At 34.9% G+C, this 22,087-nt stretch overlaps 1 protein-coding gene across 2 annotated transcripts; it reads left to right on the plus strand.

Moving 5' to 3' along the window:
• The first annotated feature begins 654 nt into the window (after positions 1-654).
• IZUMO3 (IZUMO family member 3) lies at positions 655-2,896 on the plus strand. Of its 2 annotated transcripts, none has more exons than XM_074205531.1 (7): positions 655-1,019; positions 1,161-1,235; positions 1,332-1,421; positions 1,633-1,650; positions 2,021-2,101; positions 2,470-2,560; positions 2,781-2,896. In XM_074205531.1, the coding sequence occupies exons 1-7, from the start codon at positions 794-796 to the stop codon at positions 2,890-2,892; spliced, it is 693 nt and encodes a 230-aa protein (XP_074061632.1). In that variant the 5' UTR covers positions 655-793; the 3' UTR covers positions 2,893-2,896. The 2 variants fall into 2 exon arrangements, with proteins under 2 accessions (XP_074061632.1, XP_074061633.1); XM_074205532.1 differs by lacking the exon at positions 2,781-2,896 and adding an exon at positions 2,696-2,773.
• The last annotated feature ends 19,191 nt before the right edge of the window (positions 2,897-22,087 follow it).

Consider the following 22,087-nt stretch of genomic DNA (forward strand, 5'->3'; position numbering starts at 1 on the left):
TGGAGCAGAAAACAATAAAATTGACAAAACATGACATTTTTTACTTTTATAGCTCATGCTGACACTGCCCCCACATTTCTTAACCTTCCCCAACTCTGCATTATACCAACGTTTTATCAGTAATGAACTTGCCTTTTGGATGTCTATCCTTTTGCCTAGTTTTCCTAAGATAAGCAATTACTTGTTTCTTTCTCCCCATTATTTTTTCCTCTTGGAAATTTTTAATTCACTAAGGAATTCATTCACTTTCTGTTCTAAAGTCTTATGATACAAAGGAGTGGCAAGGCAAGAACAACACAATCATGGGAAGTTATTTTATTCACTTTTTCTTTGTCTTTTACCAAGAAGTAAAAAGATGAATTGAGGAAATTGCAAAAGCATTTGACTGGGCCTGGGAAGAGGTAATGAAATAATTGTCTAGACTACTCAAAGTTTATGTTGCCTGTTCAATATGGATTTTTAGACATTGACATAGGGAGAGCAAAGTTGGAGAAGAATTAAGATCTCACTACAATTTACTGACTGTTGTGGTCTTAGCCCATTCTCCTTCTTCTCTCACATTCTGTACATAGAACTCAGGCACCTGGTGCACTGATTGTTAGGTAATTCTTTTGGAATGAGATAGCAGATTAAAAAAATGAGTGAACATTCCCAAACAAAGTCTCTTTAGGAAAAGATTGAATAGAGGGAAGATAGTTAAGGCTACTAGGAAGATTTTCATTCTCATACTGTGGAAGAGAATGAATTGAGGAACTGGTTGCTAAGACTACTGGGGAGGGGAAAATGAAAGGAAATGGGATCTCAGTGGTTATTATTGTTCTTATTACTCTTGGGAACTAGAATCATAATGAGCTGTCTTGAATGTGATCCCAAATACTTTAAGGATGTGATTTGGCTACTGGAGGAACTAGTGCCCCAAAGCACTCCTTCAAGAACTGTTTTCATTGATCGACAGCTCCAGGAACTGAGGGACGTAAGCACCAAGGTTCACCAGGGGAAGAAGAGGCTGCGGGTATTGGGTGAGAGATACTTGGGACAATGATGAGTGTGAGGAGTGAGAGGTGGAAATTATAGGGTTTTTGTGGGAAGGGCATAAAGCATCTGGGACTTCAATATCTCATCAAGGGTGTGATCACCCAACTTTCTTTTTTTTCCCCCAGATGTGCGTCAAGCTATCAAAGTGAGAGAATGGTTGAAAGAGAAACTCAAGAACCTAAAAGAGAAGCCATGGAAAGGTTAGATGGAAGGAAAAGAAAAAGTCATGGAAAGGTAAGGTGAAATTGAAAAAAAATGAAGGATGATCTTTATAAAGTACTTTCCTTCTTCTCCAGGGGTCTTCATCTTCCAGGGTCAACTTCTTCAACTTCGGCAGAGTCTTGAATCTCATCTGACTGAGAATTTAAAGATCTTCTCTGATCTTGGTAATGAGAGTAGTCAGTTTAAAATCCATAATAACAATTCGAACTTGATTAGGAATCATTGGAAAAGCTCTTTATGGGAAGGAAGAATGAGTTTTGATTTGTATGATCCATACCTGGGTGGAATGAAAAGTGAAGGGAGGAAATGTGGGGTATCTGTAAAAGAAAAATAAATATGTTTAATAGGGTAACTTCTTGAATGTTTCTCCTACAGCTTGTTCTGAAGACTGCAGTAAGTATAAACACATACAGAATACCAAAGTACCCCACACTTCCCCTCACCATTTTTCCTTCCCTACATGCCCTGCTTTGCATAATGATAAAGATCAGAGGTCTTATTTTCTTTCAATTCCTGATTTTATGAGGTGAATCTTCAGGAAAACAGGTCCTCAAAGTTTGCTGGACCATGAACTATGCCCATAGTTCTTGGCAATGCCCTGAATTTGTGGTTTTTCCCTACCAGAACCCTTAATAGAGCTGAATATTCACTTTTCCTGTCACAACCTGAATTCCCACAGAGGTCATCATAGTCTACCTATTCAGAAACTATGCTTACTAGGAGACCCAGGTAGAATTGGTCTCTACTCATTATTTCTTCTTAGTGATGACTGAAGGTCCTGTTCTTGATTGTTGGAACTGTCTACGAATTACTACACCATGCTTTAAAGGAGAACTTTGTGGAGGTATCGGGATAATGATAGGGCACTTGTGTGATATAGAGACTATGAAAATTGGGTGGTTTGAAAATAATAAGCCATATTAAAAAGGTTGAAGTTATGAGTGTGTCTTAATAGTGAAAGAGGTTTACACTGATAAATGAATGAACCATGAGGCAGTGGGGAGTCTGATGAACTTGTGTAGCAAAACTATAGGCTTCTGGAAATTTGGCAACCAAATGACTTGGATCAGGTTTTAAGGGGAAGAGTAATGGAAAAGAACTAGAAAGTAGGGATACAGTCATTGATAACTTGGGGAGGGGTAATTTTTGAGGAAAATAGTAGAGGAATTTAAAAGAGAACCATAGAGATAGTTTTGTCTTGTCTCCCTCAAGATGATGATCCAAGGACAGCTGAACAACGAGAAATTGCATTATTTCTGGCATTGATGGTGGAGGCAGTGGGGTTGGGATCTATTGCTTTTCTGTGAGTTTCACCACTTTATTGACCTAATCATTGGTGGGAGGGCTTCATATGAGAAAACATAAAACTGGAAAGCTAAGGGATAAGGATGGCTAAAAAAAAGGTGTCAACAATTGAAATACAATTTTATTCCTTTAGAGGGAATATCCAATAAAAGGAAGGTATTGTTTTGAAGAAAGAAGTTCTATTGTACAATGGGGAACATGCTTCATTTCCCCTGTAGGTATTACTTTTGCATCATTCACCGGAAGAAAATGAAGGTAAAGCTAGAAGAACTGAAGAAAATTGCAAATACATCAATGGAATGGAAGAGAAAGGATAGAAGGAGGAAATAGGGTAGCAGGAAAATAAATTTATAAGAAATGTAAATGTCTCATGTAATTCTATGTTAGTTGAGAGTGTAGTCACATAGCTGAGTAGGAATTGTGGAAAGACAAATATTTGTTCTGTAACTGAAACTTGAGTATGGTAAGATGGATTGGGAAGTGTTAATAATGAATATTAAATTTATTGTTCAATTATTTCAGTCATGTCTAACTCTTCATGACCTTATTTGAGATCTTCTTGGCAAGGATGTTAGAGTAGCTACCTATTTCCCTCTATAACTCATTTAACAGATGAAGAACCGAGGTAGACAGGGGTAAAGTGATGTGCCTATGGTCACACAGTTGGTAAGTGTCTACGGTCACATTTGAACTCAGAAAGATGAACTTCTTGATGCTAAATACAGGACTTTTATCCACTGCATATTTCATAGCCCTGCTTTGGTCTAGAATAATATGTCTGGCACAGTGGCAAGAACAGTGAACTTAGAGCCACAAAGAACTGAGTTCAAATCATGCCCCAGACATGTCACTTAACTTTTCTCAATCTTTCTTCACCTGTAAAATGGAATGATAATAGTTTCTGCCCCATAGAGCTGTGAGTATTATATGAGATTTCATATATAAAGTACTTTGGGGGTGGCTAGGTGGCACAGTGGATAGAGCACCAGCCCTAGAGTCAAGAGTACATGAGTTCAAATCCAGCCTCAGACACATAATAATTACAGAGCTGTGTTGCCTTGGGCAAGCCACTTAACACCATTTACCTTGCAAAAAAATAAATAAAGTACTTTGTTATATAAATGCTAGCCATATATAGTTTCCACTCAACCTAAAATATGATTGAGTAATCATTGAGTGGCCCTTTGAAAAAGATCTTTTAAATCCCCTTCTGCTTCTCTTTTGTATACCAACAAGTATAGTAAATGTGTTTATGGTATTCATTATATTGCTTGGGGCTCCTTTATTTTTTAGGGATAACTTTAAAGTGCCTGAAAAATGTTGTGTCAAAAGGGAAATTTTCATATTATAATCACAAGACAGAAAAGTACCTAAGTGTTTGGAGAAAGAGATTTTCTCTTTTCATATCTTTGGGCATTCAGTGATTCTTTGCAGAAATGTATATGGATCTTCTTCCCCTTCAAATCATTTATAGGACTACAAGGCAATGCTCTGAGGATGTCTTAGAAAATCATTAGAACAGAAAGGATATTGTAGTGGATGAAATGCTTGATTTGGAATAAAATCTGAGTTTAAATTCTACCCCAGACACTAGGATTAGAGGGGAAAAAATATTAAGTGCTTACTAAGTGTCAAACATTCTGCTAAGAGCTTTACAAATATCACAGTCACCTTGAGAGTCTATTATCTGTATTTTATAGATAGGCATATAGGACAGACAGAGCTCAAGTAATTTGCCCAGAGTCACAAAGCAAGAAATTATCTGAGGCCACATTTGAACACAGATGGTCTTAACTGTAGGTCCATCACTCTATTTACTGTACCACTTATCTAACCAAGGCTAAGTTTCTTAACTTAACTTATCTCAGTTTCCTCAGCTGAAATATGAGAATATTGGACGTACAAGGATTCTTCTAAATCATAACATCTATGATCCTATAACCTCTTTATTGATCATTTTAAGTAGTCAAGAGAAATACCAGGATGAATGAAGAATCACAATGCCCTCTATATGATAGCCTTCCAATACATGACAGTCACTTAAAATAATTCATTTAAACTTCATGTGTCTGTTTCCTTGTCAATAAAATAAGATATTTAACTAGATGACCTCTGAGATCCATTCCACCTCTAGACCTGAAATGCCACAATGCTATGTGAGTCCTGCTCCCCCCCCACCGCCGGTTTCCTAAAAAAGAGACACCACTCACTTCTTGTCTCAGAAGAATAACTGATGGAATGAATAAATTTGGAAAACTGGAATAATTGAAAGCAAATACATATAATTGACCTTTTCTGATGGACCTAGCTTTTGATCAGAAGAATATAAACCATCTAGTTTAATGGAGGGAGAAGGACGATCCCAGGTCCTTTGATTTTATCACATTCCTCATATTTCCTTTCCCATCTTTATACCATCACTGCAAAGAATCATGTAGGTGGCTTGACCATTTTAAATTGTTTTTTCAATTGACAAGAATTAAATCTTTTCTCTCTCATATCTTCCCTCTTCCTTTTTGTAATGAAAAAAGAAAAGTAAAATCTTGGTACTAAAGACAGAGTCAAGAAAAATAAATGCCTACATTGACCATTAAAACATGTCTGATTCTGAATCTTGAATTTGTCACCTCTCTATTAGGAGGTGACATTCATGATACTCTGGAATTATTGTCATCTCATTGATCAAAGATTTTAAACCTTTTCATAGAAATTAATTTGTTAAATGTTTTATACAATTATAACTGTATAAATTGTCTACCTAATTCTGCTACCGTCAGTTTTACATCAGTTCATGCAAGTCTTCCCAATTTTCTCTAATACTTTGCCTTTTGTCATTTCAGAAGGCATAATTATATTTCATTCATATACCATTTATTTTCTACCAAATCCTGGATTTAATGGGAAGAGGCTTAATTTTTAAAGGAATCACCACCCATAAAAAAAATTCACTGTTTTTTTTAGTAGTGGAGTGATGCTCAAATGGCCACATTCATCGGATAAGAAAGATACTCTATAACATAAGACAAAGATAACAAAAACAGGTCCTTCAATTTGTATTTAGTTACCAAATCTTCTCTTAACTCCCTTTCTGTAATAAAAGCCATTTCTACTTCCTATACCCCTGGTTGTTTTGGTAACTTTAGTGGAGGCACATAGGAAAATATCAGCTGTGAGAAAGACTTGCTGATAATGTCAGTCAAAAGTAAAGGATGCTACAGAACAAATTCTTTTAAAACCACCATGTATTCAAAGTAAAAGGCACTAGACCTGTTATTTCATTGATATAGAGTCTTTTTTTTTGACATTTTTCTGCAAGCCATAGATGTATAAAGCACTGATTTTCCTAGGGATTTCATAACCAGAAACCATAAGAAACAATACTTGAAAACAGTCAATAAGCATTTATTAAGTGCCTTCTAGGGGTCAGGAACAATGTTAAGTGTTGAGGGACACCTATGTTTAGTTAGAAGGAATGATCTATATGATACTCCAAAAAAGAAAATTGAGATGAAGCAGTAAGATATGTAGGAGGAGAATCAGGAATGAACAATTTCCAGAAGAAAAAGACCAAATTAACTAGAGTAAGAAAAATTTCAGGGAGAAGTAATAAATAGTGTCAAAGCCTGCAGAGATATCAAGGAAGGAGGATAAGGATAAGAAAGACCATTTGATTTCAAGTAAGAATCTTCAGCAACTTTGGAGAGCGTGGTTTGGGTGGAATGATAATGTTGGAAATCAGATTATGTTTAAAAAAAGTAAGAAGAGAAAATCTGCAGACATATAGTAGGGAGCATTTTTAGAGAATTTAACTGCAAAAACCCTCAAAAAACATAAAGAGGACAATAATTAGTGGAGATGGGAGGATCAATTAAGGGTGTTTTTCGTGATGGGGCTGACATGGGTATGTGTGTAGAGGGTAAGGCATGAAGCAGTAGATAAAAAGACACTGAAGATAAGAGACAAACAAAACAAGACATAAAGAAAAAACAACCCTACCGAATCCATTGAACACCTTATAAAAATTATCTCTTATGTATCTCTTTCTCTTAATCCTAACTGTTCCTACTGAGGGGAGGGGAGTGAGAAGGAAGGGTGGAGGGAAATTTTGTAACTTGGAAATATGCATGTACAAATGAATGAAAACAAAATAAATAGATTTAAAAAAAAAGAAAATAAGTGACAGTGGGAATGATTGAGAGGACCATCTGTTGAAAAAAAAGAAATGAATTAGGATATCTTGAATAACTAGAGGGGTAGTGAGAAATTCTCATGTGAGACCTGAGTGAGTGATGAGATAGTGGCAAGAAGCTATCTGAGGAGATGAGATGAGAAGAGGGAGCTCATGGTGAATGATGCTGTGTTGAAAGAGTAGAGGTGGGGATGGGAGTCAGTGAGGGAATGGCCAGGTAGGTTTGAAAAGGAATGAAAAGATTTGAAAGAAACTCTATGGAAAATAGGATAATAAATTGAAAAGGATAATAGGGCTACCTAACAGTGAGGATATAGATGAGATTGGGAGATGATCAAGCCAGAACTAATGCTTGATTCTCTCCATCTTTGTCCAGCAGAATTTATGCTAGACAAGGAAGGCAGGGAATGGTGGGGCTAACTCAAGCCTGAGACTTGAAAGGGCATAATCATCTAATGACAAGATAACAGACAACAGTGACCAGAATTTTGATGTCAACCTGGTTTCAAGGATAGCTCTCAGTCTACAGTATCACATTTCCTCTCATTTAATACAACACTAACAGAAATAAAATGAAAAAGTGAATGAATAATTAAATAAATGAGAGAAATTCAATTTAAAATAACTACAAAAACTCAAGGAAAAAAGCATCTGAGCATTAAATTGTTAAGAAATATGTACTAATATATACTTATATACTAAGATTTATATAAATACAAATAAAACAAAAACATTTGAAACAAAATAATTAGAAAACTATTCAGTGATCATGTTTGACTTTTACAAATATAAGAAATGATCTGACCTTAATTAATTTACAGAATTAGTGATAAATTAATTAAATTACAAGGGAGATATTTTGAAGACTGAGACAAAGCAATAATAAAAAGCATTTATAGGAACAAAAATGAAAATTTCAAGGGAAATAAAGAGAAAATTAGCAATGAAAGGTTATAAAATTGCCAAACTTTAAACAGTATTATAAAATGGATGCATTTAAGAGCTAAATGTAGCTAATTTTAAGTGAAACAGCTAAGACACTTAAATTCTTGGAAAAGATATACAAAAAATACAATTAAAATCTGGATGCTCAATGTTTGAGAAATCCTAGAAAAGCTGGGTGGCATAGTGGATAGAGAACACTGGGCCTGGACATTGGAAGACTTTCGTTCAAATTCAGCTTCAGACAGGTACTAGTCATATAATCCTAGGAAGTCACTTAACATTTACCTAATTTAGTTTCCTCCCTATAAAATGGGGTTAATAACAGGACCTCCCACAGAGAGTAGTGAGGATCAAATGAGACATCATTTATAAAGCACTTTAGTACAGTGCCTAACACATAATGATCATTATATTGAATGCTTATTTCTTTCCTTTTTTCTATACTCAGACAAATATGTACTACACACATACATCTATACGTATCTTACAAATGCACCCTCTATAATTAAAATATTTCTATTTATGTCATTTCCCCCAAATAGCAAATAAACTCTTTCAGTGACTGAGTAATCTAAGTCCTATCTTTAAATAGCAGATCTGAGTTTGTTGAAGAGCATCTTCTAGCTTGATTGATATAAGTTATTAGATTTTCCTTGAACTGCCACAGTTTACTGATTTTTGTTTATGTGGGGTGTGTGTGTGTGTGTGTGTGTGTGTGTGTGTGTGTGTGTGTGTTTTGAGCCCATTAAATTGTTGGTTGACTGACAAGAAAAGGTCCTGTGGAAATCCATGTCTTTCAAGCATAAATTTGATGTACAATCAATTGCTCATCATTTTGATTCTAACCTGAATTCACATAAAGTTCAGATTAAAAGAGCAAAAACAAAATAATTAAATTGTTGCCAATGAAGAAGTTTTTTTTTTTTAAAGTACCAATCAAACCTGTTAAAAAAAAGGGAAGTCAGAGTTCTGGCCAAGATGGCAGGGAGAAGACAGGAACAGTCCTAAAGTCTCCTGATCTCTTCCCCATCTATCACATGAAACAAATCTCTTAAAAGAAATCCAACCCACAAAACCCAGAAAGAAAAGCTAGAAGAAAGATCATCTACCTCAGGATTTGTCTCCAGCAGCAGCTTTGGCTGAGTTTGGGCGGGTGAATCTGGGCTCAGAGGGAGGATAAACCCCAGATCAGCCAGATTAACAGCTGAATTGGAACCGGGAGTCTGAGGGCCTGAGAGCTGGACCTGCTGGATCAGCTGTGGGGCTGGATGAAAGGGGCTTGGATCTGCAGGGAAGCAGAGGCGCTGGTGTTGGTGCTGCCTCCCTGAAGCTTGGGGACAGGGCTGGGAGGAGAGTTCTGGTGCAGGAGAGCTGAGGACACCATCCTTAGGCTCCTCTGGTCTGAGGAACTCTGAGTCCACACCTCCATTGCAGCTGAAGTCTCTTCCCAAACAAACAAATGCAAACTACTTCTGCCTCAGGCCCAGGTGTGTGAGCAGAAGAACCAGCCCAGCTGAGGAATGACCTCAGGCCAGGGTAAAGCCCACCATTGATTGAAGGCAAAAGAATTCAATAGCTCCAACCCCTCCCTTCAAGCAAAGGGAGAAGGCCTCAACCAAGGTCACAGACACTCCAGAGAGGGCAACCAATGACTCCTACTGGCCAGACAGAGAAACTGCACTCAGTGAGTAAAGCCTTTAGCAATCCCAAGCCCCAGCGAACCAGCACCACCACCCCCAAATCAAGGACTTAGCAAAATGAAGAAGGGTAAGTGGGAAGGTGGATGCATAGAAAAATTCCTGGAAGGGAAAGACACTAACCCAGAGAGACCTGGAACCTCTGAGGAGAATACAATCTGGTCCCCAGCACAGAAAGACTTCCTTGAAGAAATAAAGGAGGAGCTTAGAAATTTGGGAGAGACAATTAATACCTTGCAAGAAGAAAGCAAAACCTTAGAAAGTAAAATTGGACAAATACAAAAGGAGAATATATCTCTCAGATCATCAATTGGACAATTACAAAATGAGAATGAATCTCCCAGATCATCAATTAGACCAATACAAAATGAGAATAAATCTCTCAGATCCTCAAATGAGCAAATACAAAAAAGAAAATAATTCTCTCAAAACCTCAATTGGTCAAATGGAAAGCTCTTTCAAAAGTAGAATTGGCCAATTAGAAAAGGAGTTGCAAAAGGTTAATGAAGAAAACTACTACCCTCCAAAAAAGAATAAGTCTACAGAAACTAAAGACTCCATGAGACAGCAAGAGTCAGTTAAACAAAAATAAAAAAATAGAAAAAATAGAAGCAAATGTAAAATACCTCAACAACAAAACCACTGACCTTGATAATAGATCGAGGAGAGGCAAACTGAAAATTATAGGAATTCCTAAAAACATTAAAGAGAAAAAAAGCCTGGACTAAATATTACAGGATCTAGTGATGGAAAACTGCCCTGATATCATGGAATCAGAGCACAAAGTAGTTATTGAAAGAGTACATCGATGCCCACCAGAAAAATATCCTAAAATGAAAACACCAAGGAATGTTGTGGCCAAATTCCATAACTATCAGATAAAAGGGAAAATCCTGCAAGCAGCCAGAAAGAAGTAATTTAAATATCAAGGAGCCACAGTAAGGATCACTCAGGACCTGGCTACATCAACATTAAGGGATCAAAGGGCCTGGAATGAGATATTTCGAAGAGCATGGGATGCAGCCAAGATTCTGCTTTCCTGAAAAGTTGAGCCTTCTCTTCCAGGGAAAAAGATGGACATTTAACAAAATGGAAGAATTCCAAAAATTTCTGATGAAAAGACCAGAGGTAAACAGAAAATTTGGACATCAAACAGGAGGTTCAAGAGACACATGGAAAGGAAAAAAAGGGGGGGGGCTGTAAAAGGAAAAAAAAAGCAATCCAGTAAGTTGAAACTGGCTATATCCCAGCATAGGGGTGAGGGAAGAAAAGATTCTCATAAATCTTAGATGATTTCAATTACATTAAATTAAAAAGCTTTTGCACAGATAAAATCAATGTAACCAAGATCAAAAGAAATGTAGTAAATTGGGAAACAATATTTACAACTAATAATTTTGACAAAGGACTCATTTCTAAATTATACAGAGAACTGAGTCATATTTTTAAAACAAAAAGCCATTCCCCAATTGACAAATGGTCAAAGTATATGCAAAGGCAATTTACAGATGAGGAGATCAAAGCAATCCATAGCCATATGAAAAATGCTCTAAATCATTAATTATTAGAGAAATGCAAATTAAAGCTTCTCTGAGGTACTACCTCACACCTCTCAGATTGGCCAATATGACCAGAAAGGATAGTGATCATTGTTGGAAAGGTTGTAGGAAATCTGGGACACTATTACACTGTTGGTGGAGCTGTGAACTCATCCAACCCTTCTGGAGAGCTATTTGGAACTTTGCCCACAGGGCAATAAAAATGTGCATACCCTTTGACCCAGCAATACCACTACTGGGTCTATACCCTGAAGAGATGAGGAAAAATGGTAAAAACATTACTTGTACAAAAATATTTATAGCAGCTCTGTTTGTGGTGGTAAAGAATTGGAAATCAAGTGAATGTCCTTCAATTGGGGAATGGCTTAGCAAACTGTGGTATATGTATGTCATGGAACACTATTGTTCTATTAGAAACCAGGAGGGATGGGATTTCAGGGAAGCCTGGAGGGATTTGCATGAACTGATGCTGAGTGAGATGAGCAGAACCAGAAAAACACTGTACACCTAACAGCAACATGGGAGTGATGTTCAACCTTGAAGGACTTGCTCATTCCATCAGTGCAACAATCGGGAACAATTTTGGGCTGCCTGCAAAGGAGAGTGCCATCTGTATCCAGATAAGGAGCTGTGGAGTTTGAACAAAGTGCAAGGACTATTCCCTTTAATTTAGAAAAAACACAGATATCTTATTGTCTGATATTGTTACCTCTTAGACTTCTCTTCTTTAAGGATATGATTTCTCTCTCATCACACCCAATTTGGATTAAGGTACAACATGGAAACAAAGTAAATACTGACAGAGTGCTTTCCGTGGGGGGGGGGGGTGAGGGAAGCAAGATTGGGGGAAAATTGTAAAACTCAAATAATATCTTTAATAAAAATAAATTATTTTAAAAAAGGGAAGTCACTAGTTTTGTGACCTTTGGCAAGCAAAATTAATATTAGAGAGCCTCAGTTTCTTTTATAATAATTATAAAATGAGGACAAGAGCACCCATCTCACAGTTTTATTGTCTTATTGTGTGGATCAAATGAGATAATGTATGACAACTGCTTTACACATTTGCTAGACACCATGTTTAAAAAATTGTTCTACCATTATTATTATTATTAATACTGATTCTTCATTTTTTGGTGCCTTTCATGGAGTAGAATTTGTTTGTCTTTGCACCCCTCTCCTCCCCAGCCCTGGTCCTGATTTAGTTAACCAAGCTTAATAGATCTGAATAAAACGAAATTGAGAAAAGTTCAAAGCAGATAGCCTAAAAGTGATACAATGAAGAAAAGAAAAATAACAGAAGAATAAAAAAGACACATCAAGGAGAAGTGCCTATCCTCAATTGTCTAGCTTCAGTCTTCAAGTTTAGAACTAGAAATTATTCAGCATCATTAGAGTCAGTAGGGTAAATTAAGCTTCAGAGATCAATGACATCAACATCATGGAGTAATGTCTTGACTTACATGATTTAAGTGAGACAAAGCTACATGTCATCTGCCTTGTCTCTTTTAGAGTTATTTAAGTCCAATGGAAAGACAAAGTCAGGTTACCTGATAGTGAGCTGGTGTGCATTAGATAAACTTGGCATTTTCTATGCCTGATAGAGCTCTGAGTATTCCACAGCTTCTGCTTCAGCTGCCTTTATGAGCACTGAAAAAAATTTGTTCCCTTCAACACATTTTACTAGGAAGTTTTCACATAAAAAATAAACAATATAATTACTACAGCTAGAGGTTTTTAGACAATTTTGTTGCCCATGGTTCCCACCAGATGCATCTATTTTAGAATACCATACGTTTCTTTATGAAAGACTATTCTTTTTTATTTTTTTAATTTTAAATATTGTATTTATTTTTTATAACTATACCCAATAGTAGTTTTTACGAATATTTTTCTGCAAAGTTTTGAGTTTTACCATTTTTCTCCCTCCCTTCCTTCCCTCTACCCTCACTATGACAGAAAGCAATCTGATATAAGGTCTATATTTATAACCATGCTAAACACATCGATATTGAACAGGCTGTGAGAAAAGAATCAGAACCAAATGAAAGAAAACATTAGATAGGAAAAAATGACATAATGCAAAAACAATTTTTTAACAATTGAAGATAATGACCTTTGCTCTTCATTTAAACTCCACAGTTCCTTCTCTGGATATGGATGGTATTTTCCATCACAAGTCTTTTTAAATTATATTTGAATAATGTACTACTGAAATGAATAAGTCCATCATGGTTGATCATCACCCCATGTTGTTCTTAGGATATACAATGTTCTTCTGCTTCTGACATTTGACTCAACATCCATTCATGCAAACTTTCCAGGCTTTTCTGAGATCCCATCTCTCATGACATCTAATAGAGCAATAGTGTTCCATCACAAACATATACCACAATTTGTTTAACCATTCCCCAATTGATGGGCATCCCCTCAACTTCCAGTTCTTTGCCAATACAAAAAAGAGTTGCTATGAATGTTTTTGTACATGTGAGATTTTTACTTTTTCATTCTCTCTTTGGGATACAGACCCAGTATTGGTATTGGATCAAAGAGTATGCACATTTTTATTGCCATTTGATCATAATTCCAAATTGCTCTTCAGAAAAGGTGGATCAGTTCACAACTCCACCAACAATGCATTAGTGTCAGTTGTCCAATAGTCTTTCCAACATTGATCATTTTCTTTTCTAGTCATATTGGCTAATCTGAGAGATATGAAGTTGTATGTCAGAGATATTTAAATTTTCATTTCTCTAATAAATAATTGTTTAAATAATTTTTCATATGACTAAAAATAGCTTTGTCTGAGAAATTCCCATATTTTTTGACCATTTATCAATTGGGGAGTGGCTTTTTGTAAAAAATGACTTAATTCTCCTTATCTTTTAGAAATGAGTCCTTTGTTGGTTGTAAAAATTGTTTCCAACTGACTACTTTTAATTTTAGTTTCAGTTGTTTTTGGCTATGCAAAAACTTTAATTTAATGAAATCAAAATTATTCAGTTTGTTTTTTACAATATTCTCTCTCTCTTCTTTTGTCATAAACTGTTCCCCTTTCCATAGATCTTACAAGTAAACTATTCCTTTTTCTCCTGATTGGTCAATAATACTAACTTTTATGTCAAATCCTGCACCCATTTTTACCTAATCTTGTACAGGGTGGGAGATGCTGCTCTATGCCTAGTTTCTGGCATGCTACCTTCCAATTTTCTCAGCAGTTTTTATCAGAGTGAGTTTTTATCCCAGAAACTAGAATCTTAGAAATTTACTGCTCTCACTTCTGCACTCAATCTGTTCCACTGATTCACTTCTCTATATCTTAACCATCAGTTTTGATGACTGATGCTTTATAAAATAATTTTAGATTTCTTATGGATAGATTACATTATTTTCATTAATTTCCTTGATATTCTTGACCTTTTGTTCCTCCATATGAATTTTAGTTACTATATTTTCTAGCTCACTTAAGTAATGTTTTGGAAGCTTGATTGGTATGGTACTAAATAAGTAATTTAATTTAGGTAGAATTATCATTTTTATTATATTTGTTGGGTCTACCCATGAGCAATTGACATTTGCCCAGTTATTTAGATCTAATTTTATTTGTATAAAAATAGTTTATATTTGCTTTCATAAAGTTTCTGAGTCTGCCTTGGCAGGTAGACTACCAAGTATTTCATGTTGCCTGAAATTATTTTAAATGGGGTTTCTCTTTCTATCTCTTGTTGCTGTATCTTGTTAGTAGTATATATAAATGCTGAGGATTTATATGGGTTTATTTTATATCCTGGTACTTTTCTAAAGTTGCTAATTGTTTAGAGTAATCTTTTAGAAGATTTTCTAGGGTTGTCCAGGTATACCATTGTATCATCTGCAAGGAATGAGAGTTTTGTTCCTTTATTACTGATTCTAATTCCTTCAATTTCTTTAGAAACTTTAACCTATTGGACAACTAAATGACTTAATCTTTCTTGTTCAGACTTTTTCATCTGGCCATTCTCTTTCTACTACAATGCACAATTCTCTTAACATGATGAATATTATTCATATTTTAATATTTAGTTCAAAATGTTGTTATTCCCAATGGGAAATGGATCAAATGTCCTACAAAATTCAGCATACTCTTTCAGGGGAAAAGATGAACATTCAAAAAATAGGGAACTTTCAAAATTTCTTGTTAAAAAGGTCAAAAATGAATAAAAAGTTGATCTTATAATACAAGATCCAAGAGATATGTAAAAAGGTAAATATAGAAAGGGAAAATAGTCAATAGGACTAAATGTTTACATCCCTACAAAGGAAGTTGAAAGAAGTATACTTATACAGAGGGTGTGGGTAGAAGTTGAAAAGAGTGTGGTGATATTAAAAAGCAATTAAAACATGAAAAAAAGATTCTAGTGGAAGAAGTGGGAGGTTAAAGAGGGTAAATCACATCACATGAAAGGGCACAAGGGACCCATTATAGTGGAGGAAAGTTAAGAGGTTATGAGCATTTATGGAATCCTACTCTCAATGGATTTGACTCAAAAAGGAAACAAAATAGACTCCCAGTTGGTTTTAGAAATTTATCTTACCCTTAAGGGAAGTAGGAGGGAAAAGGAGGGGGGAAATGGGCATAGGATGGTCTAATAGAAAGGAAGGCAAAAGTAGGAGGGAAAAGGAAAAAGAAAAAGGGGCAAAGATATGATAGAAGGAGGGAAGACTGAGGCAAGTAGTGGTCAAAAACAAAATACTGGTTAGGACACATAGGAGGAAAGGAGATAAAATCAGGAAAAATAGGCTTATGGATCATAATTGTGAATGTGAATCAGATGAACTCTCCCATAAAATAGAAGAAAGAGTGAATTAAAAAACAGATTCCTACAATATGTTTTTACAAGAAACACATTTGAAGCAAAGAGATACACACAGTGTAAAGGTAAAAAGCTGAAGCAAAATATTTTATGCTTTCCTTGAAATTCAATAAAAGCAGGGGTCACAAGACTAATCTCAGACAAAGCAATAGCAAAAATAGAATTAAAGAGATAGAGGAGAATACTACATCTTGCTAAAATGCCCCACAAGCAATGAAACTATCTCAATACTAAACACAATTATACCAAGTGGTATAGCATCCAAATTCTTAAAGGAGATATTAAGTGAATTAAAGGAAGAAGCGGATAGAAAAACTATATTAACAGGGAACCTCAACCTTCTTTTAGAATTAGATAAATCTAAACACAAAATAAACAAAAAAGAAATGAAGGAAGTAAACAAAATTTTATAAAGTTAAACATGATAGAACTCTGGAAAAAACTGAATGAAGATAGAAAGGAAATAAATTTTTTTCTCAGTATTGCATCATACCCACCCAAAAAGTGACTATGTATTATGGCATTAAAAATCACAATCAGGCAGAAATATTAACTGCATCTTTCTTAGATCACCACGCAATAAAGATTAGTAGTAATAAAGGACCATGGAAAGATAGACCAAAAATTAATTGGAAACTAAATAACCTAATCTTAAAGTATGAGTGGGTCAAACAATGAATCATAGAAACAATCAACAATTTCATCCAAGAGAATGATGATGATGAGAAAACATACCAGAAATTTTTGGGGGATATTTCATATTTCTAAAGACATACATATATAAAATAGAAAAAGAGGAAATTAATAAATCATGACATGTAAAAAAGCTAGAAAAAGAACACATTAAAAATCTCCAAATCCCATGTATAAGATGCACCCTTTTTCAAAAACTTTGAAGTCTAAAACCTGGGAGTGTCTAATACAGTGGTTATAGATTTTATTTTACTTGAATTTCTTGTTATTTCACACTTGTTTTTTGTTGTCATTATTGTAGATTATTTTTGCTTGCATTTCCCATTTTTTGTGCTGTCTTTGTGCTCATTGTTTCACATTTGTTACTGGTATATTAGGTTACATTTTCCATGTTCTACCAAGAAATGACTCAGAAAAGGTTTCAATTGAGTGAATCTACATCTGCAATTCAAGTTCAAAGTGATCCAGTTTGCAAAAGTGAATGGAAATCATGATGCTGAACATCAGTTTGGTCCTCCTCCAACTAGAAAAACAACTTGAGACAGGCTAAGCCATTAGATGCAAGTCAGCAAAATGCTCTGATTTAGAGAGGGAATTGAAGAGATGAATTGAACAGCAAAAGGCCATTGAAATTCCTGTGTCCACAAAGATGGTTTAGCATGAGGCAAGAAGAACTGCTGATGAAAAAGAAGTGAATGATTTCAAAGGAGGACACAATTGATGCTTCAGGTTTGTGAAATGGAATGGACTAAGCATGTGTCCATGCACCAGACTTGCCCAGTGAGGGCTTCTGGTCAACCAAAGACAAGAGCATAGGCAGGAGAGCAGTCAGAGCCTCTCCTAAGATGGTCATTCATCATCAAACACAGACAGTGATGAGAAGTTGTATGAATTATATGATGAATAAAACTTGAGTTCAATAACTCTATGTAACACATTTTTTTCAAATTTTGGGCCCTAAAATTAAGGTGCTTATACAAGGTCTTATAGATAGGAAATACAATAATTAGTAATCATGAAAATAAAAAGAAAGAAAGATTAATAAATCCGCAACTAAAAAAACCTATAGAGTTAGTAGAAAAAACTGAGTTGGCTGTATAAAAAAACATAAAATAGATAAACCTTTGGTAAATTTGATTTTTAAAAAGAAAGAAAAAAAACAAAATTATCAATATCAAAAAATAAAAAGGATGAATTCATGGGGCGCCTAGGTGGCGTAGTGGATAAAGCACCGACCTCGGAGTCAGGAGAACCTGGGTTCAAATCCGGTCTCAGACATTTAATACTTACCTAGCTGTGTGGCCTTGGGCAACCCATTTAACCCCATTTGCCTTGCAAAAACCTAAAAAAAGGATGAATTCATCACCAATAAAGAGGAAATTAAAGCAATAGTTTGGAACTATTTTGCCCAACTAAGCACCAATACATCTGGAAACCATATGTATACAATTACAAAACACTTTTCACACTAATAAAGTAAGGTCTAAACAACTGGGAAAATGTCACTTGCTCATGGATAAAATGAGCAAATATAATAAACATGACAATTTTATTTAAATCAATATTCTTATTCAGTGCCATGTCAAACTACCAAAAATTATTTCATAGAACTAGAAAAAATAATAACAAAATTCATCTAGAGGAATAAAAGATCAAGAATAGAAATGGAATTAAAGGGGAAATAACAAAATAGCCTTACCAGATGTAAAATTTTAAAGCAGTAACTATCAAAATTATTTCCTATTTATTATGAAATAGAATGGTGGATAAATGAAATAGATTAGGTTCACAATAAACAGGAGAAAACATCTATAGCAACCTACCATTTGGTAAACCTAAAGATTCTAGTTCCAGGGATAAAAATTCACTATTTAACAAAAACTTCTGGGAAAAATGGAAAATAGTATGGCAGAAACTAGACATAGAATAACATCTCATACTCCATACAAAGATAAGGTCAAAATGAGTACATGATTTATATATAAAATGTTTATTTAGACAAAAAAAAGAGTACATCTATGGAGAGAAGTAAATTTTATGACCAAAAAATAGAGAATTTTTTCAAATGCAAAATAGATTATGTCCATAATATTAAATTGAAAAGTTTTTGCACAAATAAAACTAATATAACTAAGATGTGAAAGAAAGCAGAAAACTGGGAAACAATTGTCACAGACTATTTCTGATAAAAGTCTCATTTTTAAAATGTATAGAGGACTGCATCAAATTTATGAGAATATAATTTATTTCTCAATTGATAAATGGTAAAAGTATATTAATAGGCAGTTTTCAGATGAAGAAATTTATCTGTAGCCAAATGAAAAAATTCTTGGTCACTTTTAGAGAACTATACATTAAAATAACTCAGAGATACAACCCCACATCTAACAGATTACCTAATAGTAAAGAAAAAGGAAAATGATCAATGTTGGAGGTCATATGGGAGAAACTGGACATTAATGCACTGTTGGTGGAGTTGAGAACTGATCCTACCATTTTAGAAAACTTTAGAACTATGCCAAAAGAGCAACTAAACTTTGCATATTCTTTGATGCAGAAATAATATTAATAGGTCTATATACCAAAAAAATCATAAAAGGGGAGCAAAGACTTTTATGTAAGAGAATATTCATGGTAAAGATTTGGAAATTGAGGGAATGTCCATCAATTTGGGAATGGCTGAACAATTTGTGACATATCAAAGTAAAGAAGAATTATTGCTCTATGAGAAATGAGCAGGTATATTTCAGAAAAACTTGGAAAAATTACATGAAGTGATGCTGAGTAAAGTGAGCATAACCAGGAGAACATTTATACCTTAAACAGCCACGTTGTGTAATGATCAGCTATGGTAGACTTAGCTCCCAATACAGTGAACAAAAGTAACTCTTAAAAACCTACAATCTACATCCAGAGAAAGAACTATGGAATCTGAATGTAGATCAAAGCATTTTAAACTGGTTTTTTGCTTTTTCCCTCTCGTGCTTTTTTCCTTTTAGTTTTGATTCTTCTTTCACAGCATAAGTTATGTGGAAATATATGTAACAGATTGTACCTATATAATCTTTATCAGATTATCTGCTTTCCTAGTGTGGGCAACAAAAGGAGAAAGGAAAAGCTTTAGAAATGCATGTCAAGGGGCAGCTAGGTGGCACAGTGGATAGAACACTGACTCTCTAGTCAGGAGAACTTCAGTTCAAATCCAGCCTCAGACACTTAATAATTACTTAGCTGTATGACCTTGGGCAAGTCACTTAATCTCATTGCAATGCAAACAAACAAACAAAAAAGAAATGAATGTTGACAGTGATAACTGAAAGACAATTGCAGATCCAACCAAATTGGGAATATTTCATGCAGAAAGTGGTACTTCAAAGAAGGAGATATGAGAAGGGAATATATTACAGACACATAGAACAACCAATGCAAAAGAACAGAGATGAAATATTTTATGCAAAGAGATATAATTTGGTCAATTTAGTTGGTTAAAAGATTTCCTGTTGGGAAAAGGTTTAAGTGACAAAAATTATATTTGATCCTGAAGTAATAGGAAAACAGTGGTGTTTATTGGATGTGTTTGTGTGTGTAAACTTGACATGATAAGACATAAGCTTTAGAAAAATCATTTTGGTATTCAAGTACAGGATGAATTAGAATGAGGATAGGCTTGAGATTGGTAGAATAAATAGGAGACTTTTAAAATAATTCAGGTAAAAGCTAGTGATGGCCTAGATTAGAATAATGATTTTATGAGTTGAGAAAACATATACATATATATATATATATATGCATATATATGCAAGAGTAGGTAGAAATATCAAGTTGTGAAAAAATGATATTTTAATGCAACAAGATAGAAAAGTTTGGAATGACATTGGTCTTATGAGTCATTGACTAGAAGGATGGTGGAATCACCTTAGGAAAAACAATGAGTATTTCTTTAGACCTGTACATATGGAACTGAAATTCAAAAGAGTTATTAAGACTGAATATCTCTAGATGAAGATAATGTGGCTTCAATTGCGTTCAGAATGAGAATTTAATATAACAAAGTGTCTATGCAAGGGAGAAAAATTCAAAAAGAATGAGACTGATAACTTTTGATTTAACAGAAAGCTCCACTTTTTGTTTCAGAGGGACTTGCTGAATTTGTCTGGCATCTTCAACTTAATTGGGGATTTTGATTTAATTTTCTTTTGCTTTGATATATTTATTCAATGAGTCATTTCTTTTAAATTTTATTCATATCAGTTTTTTCTTTTTATTTGTTGAATTTTCTAATGACCTCCTTTCAAAAACATTTCTTACTAATACTTCCTTTTTCTTCCAGCTTGATTATGTCTTTCCTTAAGCATTTGTTTTTTATTTCTATTCTCTTAGACCACTGGAGAGGGAAAGATTCCCAAATGTTGAAAACAACAACTTAAGACACCAATTAAGGGATATTTTTAGACAATGGGGTTAAATGACTTCAGGGTCACACAGTTAGTGCATCTCAAGTGTCTGAGGCCAGATTTGAAATCAGGTCCTCTTGACTCCAGGGCAGGTGTTCTATTCACTATGCAACATGGGGGGGGGGGGGGGGCAGGGAGAAGAGAATTTATAAACTTAGAGGCAGTGTGGCATAGGAGATAACTAAATGTAGATAATTAGAATAGATGGAAAGCAACCAGAGGGAAGGCATTAGCAGCTTGAAAAAGACTAGGAGAGGCTTTATACAGATGGTTATATTTGAGCTCGGTCTGAAGGAATCCAGGAAAGCTGAAGGCAGATCAAGAATGAAGAGTGAGCATTCCAAACATGTGGAACAGCTAATATGAAGGCCCTGAAAAGGTAAATGAAGTGTTATGTGGGAGAAACAGAAATATAGCTAGTGTAATTGGATTATCAAGTGCATAAAGAGCAAAAGAAAATTAGAAAGACAGGAAGAATTCAGTTTGTAAAGAGCTTTAAATGTGAAAAAAGAGGATTTTATATTTGATCCTGGAGATATTAGGAACCACTGGAATAACTGGAAGTTATTGATTGGGAGCAGAGTCTTTAGAATCATCACTTTGAAAGCTAAATGGAGAATTTTCTGAAGCTTGGAGACACTTGACTCAGCCATGAAAAAATACAAGCAAGATGGCAGCTAGGTGGTGCAGTGGATAGAGCACCGGCCTTGGAGTCAGGAGTACCTTAGTTCAAATACAGCCTCAGACACTTAATAATCACCTAGCTATGTGGCCTTGAGCAAGCCACTTAACCCCATTGCCTTGCCAAAACCTAAAAAAAATACAAGCAAGAGGTAAGGGCTGAATGAACTAGAGTGGTGGCAATACGATTGGAGAGTCAGGTTTATGCATGAGATATTGTTGTGAAAATAATACAAATGACAAGAATTAGCATAAATTGTGAATGTGAGAGATTGTATTTGAGAATTCCAGATGACACTGAAGTTGTAGGTATAGATACCCCAAGTGGCTGTGCCTTTGGCAGTAATATGACCATTTGGAAGTAAAAGAGGGTGGGTGGAGTTGAGGGTAAATTCACTGTATGTTATATACTTTAAGCCTATGAAACATCCAGTTTCAGAAGTCCAAAAGGAAG

Source organism: Macrotis lagotis, chromosome X (assembly GCF_037893015.1).
Source record: "Macrotis lagotis isolate mMagLag1 chromosome X, bilby.v1.9.chrom.fasta, whole genome shotgun sequence".
Lineage (NCBI taxonomy): Eukaryota > Metazoa > Chordata > Mammalia > Peramelemorphia > Peramelidae > Macrotis > Macrotis lagotis.

What these genes read in the sequence shown, in the direction of transcription:
- IZUMO3 (XM_074205531.1), top strand. Translation starts at nt 794, where the DNA reads ATGGGATCTCAGTGGTTATTATTGTTCTTATTACTCTTGGGAACTAGA. An exon ending in AAAAGAGAAGCCATGGAAAG is followed by an intron (nt 1,236 to 1,331) that starts GTTAGATGGAAG and finishes CTTCTTCTCCAG; the next exon opens with GGGTCTTCATCTTCCAGGGT. An exon ending in TAAAGGAGAACTTTGTGGAG is followed by an intron (nt 2,102 to 2,469) that starts GTATCGGGATAA and finishes GTCTCCCTCAAG; the next exon opens with ATGATGATCCAAGGACAGCT.